Below are 8,286 nucleotides of genomic sequence, written 5' to 3' on the forward strand. Positions count from 1 at the left end.
TGCAGCCAGAGTGCTCCTTAGAGGCCAAGATAGCCAAATTTCGTCTCTCATACTTTGGACATATTGTCAGGAGGGACCAGTCGCTAGAGAAGGATATCATGTTTGGTAAGGTCAGAGAAAAAGAGGAAGACACCCAATGAGATGGATTGGCCAAGTGGCAGCATCGATGGATTCAAGCGTGGCAACAATAGTGAGGTTGATTCTTTATTTCTTCTTTTCATTTAACTGTCTTCTAAATTTTTTCAACAGTGAATAGAACTTGCTTGAATATTTGTGCTCAAGAATAAGAGCAAGTAATGAGATTAAAGGATCTCTGTGCCTTGGCCTGTGCACTGCATTATGGGTATTACAACAGGAGACTGATAATAAGAGAAACCCATGTTGCTGTTGTTAAGTGCTACCAAGTCAGTTCTAACTCATAGTGAAAATTCAACTCAATCATGATTCTCTCCTCTTGGCTCTTATCCCCAAGCTTGCTTCTGCCTCGGTCCCTTTAATTCCAGATCTCAGATTTCCAGGATCTACTTTTATGGCACCCTCCTTGCTTCCTGATGACTAGAGACTAACATCACGTTCTTCTAGGTGTCTTTTTTCATCCCTTTTTTTCCAAGTTTGAAGAACATGATGTCACTGTCTCATAACCTAGAGTTTCTGTTGCCTCTAGCTCATGAGGATCCAAGTTCAGAAGAAACCCTAGTCCTGGAGTTTGTGGGTAGCAGTGGGGAGAGAGCACATTTAAGGGAAAGAGATTCCCCAGCTGTTGGGAGGTAGATCCTGGACTTGTAGTTAAGCCTTAATAATGATAATCAGAGCATGTACATGGTGCATATTGTTTTGACATCAATGATATTTGTAAATAGTGAAGGAGCAACAAAGTGTCTATTAATGCCAAGGATTTGGTAGTGTAACGTAATGTCATTTTATAATAACATTCACCACATAGAGAAAGACTCTACTAGCTGATGATTGTCTGGTATACACAGTTGTTGTTGTTGTTGTGTGCCGTGGAGTCAGTTCTGACTTGTAGTGATCCGATACAGGGTTTCCAAGTCTGTAAATCTTTATGGGAGCAGAAAGCCTCATTTTTCTCCTGCAGAAGAGCTGGTAGTTTTGAACTGCTGACCCTGAGGTTGGCAGTCCTATTCATAACCACTACGCTACCAGAGCTCCTTGGTATATATTGTAGAACACAAAAATGTAAGGAATATTTAGGAAAGTGATGCAAGCCAAAAATTAAATTGCATGTTTTCCTCTTAAAAAGAAGGAAAGGAAAAGAACACTCAGTGTAGCCCTCAAGAGTTCCAACACCCCACCCTGGTCCTGCAGTAGCAAAAATACCACACGTAGTGGCTTTAAAGGATAGAAATTTATTTTTCAAAGTTCTGGAGACTAAAAGTCCAAATCAGGACCTTAGCCTTATCAATTCTTTCTCTGTTGGTAGCCCCAGGTATTCCTAGGTTTGTAGTGATTTTCACATGGCATCTCTTCCCTTCTAGGGGTCTAGGTGGCCATTCCTGTTTCTATGCAGCTCTTCACATAACTCAAAAGTGATTAGGTTGAGGATCCACCCTCAACTGATACAACCTCAACTGGCTGATTAATTACATTACATTGGACCACATTGTGGAAAGTGATTATATTACATTAGATGTAAGGCCACTACATTATATCATGTCCATAGCTATTGTGGGTTCAATCCAAAATAACCCCTCTTCCTCTTCCAGCTGTATGCATCCCTACAACACTCCTCCCCATGGGTTCGTTGTTGTAGTTGTTAAGCGCTATTGAGTCAGTTCCAATCCACAGTGACCCTGTATAGTATACGGTTTCCAAGGAGGAGTGCAGCGCATTAACTCTCAACATGAGTGGTGCCATTTTGCAAAACTGGTTTCCTCACTAGAAACTGGGAGCTCCTGTCCATCTGAGAATCATCCTGTTCATTCAAAACCCAAACCTTAGACCTATAGTATTTGTTTGCTGTCCACAGATTAATGAACAAATGGATTTCTGAGAAAGTATATGTTATCTCTTAATGTGTAATAAGATACCAGAATTTAGCAGTAAATTTAGTAAAGAAACACATATATTACCTCACTGTTTCTGTGGGTGCTCTGGACGCAACTTAATTGGGTCCTTTTTTCAGGGTCTCACGACACAGTGGATATTGGCTGGGCTCTATTATCATCTGGAGGCTCAATTGTGAAAGAATCTTGTCCAAATTCATTCAGCTATTGGCAGAATCTATTTCTTGTGGTTATAGAATTGAGAATGTTGGTTTTTTTCCTGGATGTCACCTGGAGAGCACTCCAAGCTTCCAAAAGACTATCATGAACTCTTTGCCATGTAGACTTCTCATTTCATCAACCCATCAAGGAAAGTCTCTAGAACAAGTCTGATAGTAAGACAAAGTCTTGTCTGATGTAATATAATCCTGGAAGTAACATCCCCTACCTTTTCCATATTCTGAAAACCACAAGGTCGGCAGTTGGAAACTACCAACTGTTCCATGGGAGAAAGATGAGGCTTTCTGTTCCCGTAAAGATTTACAGCCTCGGAAACCCTATGCAGGGTCATTGTAAGTCAGAATCGACTCCACAGCACACAACCCACCAATGAACCAATTGGTTAGAAGCAAGTGACGGGTTCCATCCCCATCAAGGGAAGGTGGTGGTACAAAGGCATGAAAGTGGCCACCGCAGAAGCCACCCTAGAGCCTGTCTGCCACAGAAAGTATGTAGTAGACCCTGATGGTAGACTCCTTACCTTTTCATAGTCTCCATTTCCTCCCTCATTTGCATCCTCTCCTGCAGGTGGCTTCGCTGCTGCTTGCAGATCAGTTATGGAAGAAGCTGCAGCTCCAGTTGCCTGAAGTCCTGGGAAAGGAAAATCCATTCAACCCTCAGATTGAAGACGTGTTTGGAGATCAAGGGGGGCACTGAATCTCTCAGGAACACCCTGGGGAGTTCATCCGCTCATTCAGCAAATGGCTATAGGGACTGCTCTGGCACAAGTCCATAGAAGCCTCTCTGTATCTTTGCAAAATGCTTTATTCTAACTTGAGAGCATATGTGAATGACAGTGTGATTTTAGGTGCTTCCAAGATCAATTTCCTAATGTCTCTCAAATAACTTTTAGTAAGATATATTTGGTTCCATTCCAAATAAGAGGCTATCAACGCCCTCTAGTAGCTAATTCTTCTAAAAGAGATTTATGAAAAAGAAAAAAAAATTCCCAATGTTTAGCAACTGACCCAGGGTTTTGATGTGCTAGGGAACTGACCCTCCCTCAGTTACTGATTTCTGAAAGATGGCCCACAAGCTAGGAAAGCTGTAGCAGGTTACCAAGGACTCTCACAAGTGGGTACAGTCCAAATCTGCTAAGGACCTCTTTTTTTTAAGAAACAATGCAAAACAAAGTACAGATATGAATATATATTTAGAATGAGAAATCACAACAAATTACAAATTTTTAAAAGTTGATAAAATTCACAAAAATGACATTTTTTTTTCTTAACAGCCTTTGACTGCTAATCTGATCGCTTCTTCTCATAACAGTGGTTTTGTAATATTATTCTCTATAGGAAAAATAAAAACATACGTTGCTTATTACTGATGGCTTTGTCTTTCAAGAGTTTCTTTCAGCTACATAATACATTATTGGTAAAGTCATCTCTATGTGTAAGATTGTTGTCAATGGGAAGACTTGTATCAAATTTCTTGTGTCTCTGAGCGTCCCATTGCTACAGCGACTTCCTGGTGAGAATCACTAGAACCTGAACCAAACTCTGAGAGATGGGAAGTTGATCAGTCACGTTCGCGACTGTATCTATACATCCTTTGACAATGCCTGGTCCACTGCAGTTACTCTATAGAAAGAGTAGAATGGTTGGATGGATGGATGAACAGGCGGGCCAATGGGAACCTAATGTTGCTCTCCAGAGTACAGCTTTCTATTTAAAAATAAAAATACAACCTCTTCTTTGACACATTCCAATTGTTGTTTGTGTGCCGTCAAGTCACTTCTGACCCATAGCAACTCTGTGTAGGGTTTCTGAAGAGTGGCTGGTGAGCTTGAACCAACCACCAACCTTGTGGTTCAAACTGACTTCGCAGTGCAGAGCATTAACTCACAACGCCACATTCCTTGTGGTGGAATGGTAAACAAGAAAATCAATTAACAGAGACTTTTTCTGGAGCACCCTTGGCCTAGTCTTGGCATCCCTGTAGGTTGGGTCACAGAAGTTTATAAGATCATCATGTAAGTACCCCAACATTCTGTTATAATTGTTTTCTCTGTTGTCAAAAGAAACACCTGTCCTTTCCTTTCATTATTGAAATGGGACTCATCAATTTCTACTGGAATAATGGTAAAGTTCTTTTATCTTCTGCTCTTGGCATTTTTCATCTGGGTTCAAGTCCTGGTGAAAAAAAAAACCTCAGACCCAAACCAAGCAGATCAGCTAAAAATCTTCAAATGAGACTTATATTGATACTCAACATAGCAGGATCTAAGTACCCCAATAATTTTCAGTGGCTTCCCCACCCTCCCAACTCACTGGTTTAATCCCACAAGAGCCCATGTGACCTCCAGAATTAAGAGTACTCGTGAACTTAAATGGGGAAGAAATTCAGGAGAGACCAGTCGCTGGAGAAGGATTTCATGTTTGACAAGGTGGAGGGTCAGAGAAAAAGAGGAAGACCCCCCAACAAGATGAATTGGCCAAGTGGCAGCATCAATGGACTCAAGTGTAGCAACAGTAGTGAGGTTGGCCCAGGATCGGGCAGTGTTTCGTTCTGCTGTGCATAAGGTCGCTATGAGTCGGTACCAACTCAATGGCACCTAACAACAACAACAACACCCTCTTACAAAATATAGCATTTTCTTCAATTATGAATGTAGGCAATAAAACATAGCTGGATTAGTTGTCTTTGTCACAAGTATTTTTATATCATGTTATAGTTGTCACAGATACCTTTAAATATTTAAATATTATGATCATATTACTTTGAAATAACTGTAGTTACTAAACCTACCACCAGATCTTGTTACTTAGTGCATACACAAAATAATTCATACATTAATGTTTGTCCATTTTTAAATAATCTTTTAATAGTTTATTTTAATACTATTGGTTTCTTTTGTGATCCTATGCATGCTATTTTCTCCTTTTTTCCATTTAAATATGACATTCTGAGAAGAAGTCCAGGATTCCCAGACTGCCAAGGGCAGGGAGGCCCATGGCGTAAGCTCTCTGGAGCTCAGTGTTTGGAGGAGAGAAAACTCTGAAGTCTAGTAAGTTTGGAGTCCCTTGCCATCGAATTGGTTACAGCTCACAATGACTCTGTGTGCCCGAAGAGAATTGTGCTCCAGGCAGTTTTCAGTGGTTGATATTTGGAAATAGATGTTTGGCCTTTTTTCCAAGGCACCTCTAAATTTACTTGAACTGCTAACCTTTTATTTAACATCCAAGCCCATTCATCTTTAGTACTACTGAGGGACGCCAGTAAGTTTGGAAGCACAGCATAATGTACCTGCTTTCTTGGAAGTCACAAAATAGAAGCCCTGCAAACAAGAAGGCTGTTCTGTTTATCATCTTCCAAAACTTTTTGAACCAGAGCCTTTTCCTCATGTGATACCTATTAATGTCCTGTGGCTGCCTCGTTATGTGGAACCACCCTGGGAGATGCTGTCTAGCAGAATTAGATTCTAACACACTCATTGACAATGTGCAGAGTAGATTTTCCCAAGTACATTAAGACTAGCATCCCCAATTTCTCATCTTTTGTACCAGGTGTTTGCAATGTCTTTGAAATCTTCCTCATCGTGACAGTAGCTTTCCTAATAGAACTAAATGTGACAAAGGCAGGATCTTCCCTGGGCCCTAGATGCATGAAGCTCATCCACTGTACTATCTGGGTATCCTGATGAATGAAAGCATCAATATGCTATTAACATGTCAGTTTCTCATTAAATCTGAGTACAGAATTTGTGTTTACCCTGTGGGATGAACTCCTCTAATCTGATTTGGCAGTGGTTCCAGTGTAAATATTCATACAAGCCAGGGCTCTTTTAATCTGGCCCTTTGCTTACAGTAATGAAGTTGGAGGGAGGCTCTCTTAAAGCCTGTTTTCTGGGTCACTTCTTAAAACCACAGTATCAGAAAGCAATAGCCCCATCATTTTGAATCTGTCATTAAGGAGGATTATACTCCTGAAACTAGATAGATTTAAATGCAGAAAAGAAATAAAGAGCAAATGATGAGGTTTGCTAAGAAGTTCTTTGGGCATTGAGCTCCAGGCTGGCTGCTTTATTTATAATTAATTACATAGACCCCTATCTGCTCATTCCTGTCAGTAGACCACTATCTCACACCAACCACATAAGGCAAGTCAGCCATGATTAACTACTTTTATGAGTAAGGGAATTGAGCTGGAGACAATTAAGTAACATTCCCAAGATTGCACAGTTAATCACAGTGAATCAAGGGTTTGAAATAAGGCCAACCAGCTCCAGGGTCTATGATCTTAGCTGCTTGCTTATCCTACCTTTATTTAGACCCTGTTGAGTTGATTCCAATTCATAGAAACCCTCCAATAGGATGGAGTAGAAGTGCTACGTAGGGTTTCCAAGGCTGTAAACGTTTAGGAGGTCTCTGGTAGCATAGTGGTTATGAATCAGGCTGTGAACCGCACGGTTAGCAGTTGGAAACTACCAGCTGTTCCATGGGAGAAAGATGAGGCTTTCTGCTCCTGTAAAGATTTACAACCTCAGAAACCCTGTACAAGGGTCGTTATGTGTCGGAATCGACTCCATAGCACATAACAACAACAAACTTTCAGGAAGCAAATTCCCACATAGCAGCTGGTGGGTTGAAACTTCCAACTTTCAGTTTATAATCAAGTGTTTTACCACTGAACCACCAAGATAATGTTTGTGAAACAGGATGTGTGATCAATCAACAGGTGCTCTCATCATGATTATGCTCAGGTGTGCACTGGCCATCACACATGCTGCACCTATAAATTCTACTGTAGTCGTTTAGGTACTATGTCAACTTGACTGGACCAGGGTTTTTGGTGGGTTGACAGTTAAGATGTAGTAATTCCCCATGAAGAGCCATCTTCTGTGAGCAGTCAATCAAGTGAAAGGAAGCTTCCTCTGGCATGTGACCTGCTTCCAATATTTTGGACACTTTCTATCGGGTCTGGATTCTGCATCTGGCTCATCATCCAACCTCTCTTTATATATACCTATATAATTTTTACTGGGTTTGCTTCTCTAGAGAGCCCAAACTAAAATATTTGGTATCAAGATTGGGGTTGTTTTAGAGAAACAAAATCATAAGGATGAGTTGTCTAAATTGTTTCTCGAGTCTGATGAGTTTTAATGGCCCTGTTAACCTTGTTTCTATTAGTAGAGAGGATGCTACTCGTCCATGGCATGAGGTGGGAATGTTAAAACACAAAGTATTGCCACCTGTAAATCAAGTATTGGTAACAAGTAGGACTCTGGTGATCTTGTGTTTGTTAGTTTTCTGCAATTCTGTCAGGATGAGAAGTGTAGGGAAGTTGGTTGGTTGGGCCTACTGAAAATAGACCAAGTGGTAATAGAAAACTATCAGCTCAGGCAATGCATAAAAGATTTCAAAGTTTCCACTTATGCCCTGAAAAAGAACCTTACTTCTTGTAGTAACAAAGTTGATATGTCAAAAAACAAACCCAGAGTCTTATGGTAAGAGTGGCTGAATTACAATGCCAATGGAATTTCCAATCTTGAATGGGGTCTGCTGTTAAAGTGAGGGCATTTATTGGGAAGAAATGGGATCCTGAAACTTGGAATGGGGACAAATGGGCAGATGATCAAGAAATTGGTGACACTGAACCATAAATTTTGTTGAATCATTCTTGCTATCAGCACTACACTTTCCATCTGAAGAGATGAGTCCATCTTTGTTTGCTGATCCATTATCAGTAAAACTATTACCCCCTCTCTCCCCCCTAAATGAACTAACCCAACTGTGACTACTGAATGTTTCCAGGAAATACTTTCACCAATTATAGCTTCTAGACCTATGACAACATTTAGCTTCATCGAGCCCGAAAAGGTGAAATGCAAATTATGACTCAGGAAAATGAATATATGTGAAATCCAAGAGATTCCTTCAGATGTCTCTTTGTACTACCGTGCCTTATAATTAAAGTCAAGAGTAAACTATAGCAACCCAATTCCAATACGACAACTAATGGTCCAGAAGCTTCAGGAATAAAGGTTTGGGTCACCCCACCA

At 40.5% G+C, this 8,286-nt stretch overlaps 1 protein-coding gene across 1 annotated transcript in view; it reads left to right on the forward strand.

Moving 5' to 3' along the window:
- The window catches only part of AOAH (acyloxyacyl hydrolase (neutrophil)), a 308,932-nt gene extending 305,993 nt beyond the window's left edge, over positions 1-2,939 (forward strand). The window contains exon 23 of the mRNA XM_006832268.1: positions 2,811-2,939. Coding sequence (XP_006832331.1) covers positions 2,811-2,939 — 129 coding nt within the window. The remainder of the gene's footprint in view (positions 1-2,810) is intronic.
- Positions 2,940-8,286: the final 5,347 nt, after the last annotated feature.

This window comes from Chrysochloris asiatica, unplaced genomic scaffold (genome assembly GCF_000296735.1).
Source record: "Chrysochloris asiatica unplaced genomic scaffold, ChrAsi1.0 scaffold00006, whole genome shotgun sequence".
Taxonomy (NCBI): Eukaryota; Metazoa; Chordata; class Mammalia; order Afrosoricida; family Chrysochloridae; genus Chrysochloris; species Chrysochloris asiatica.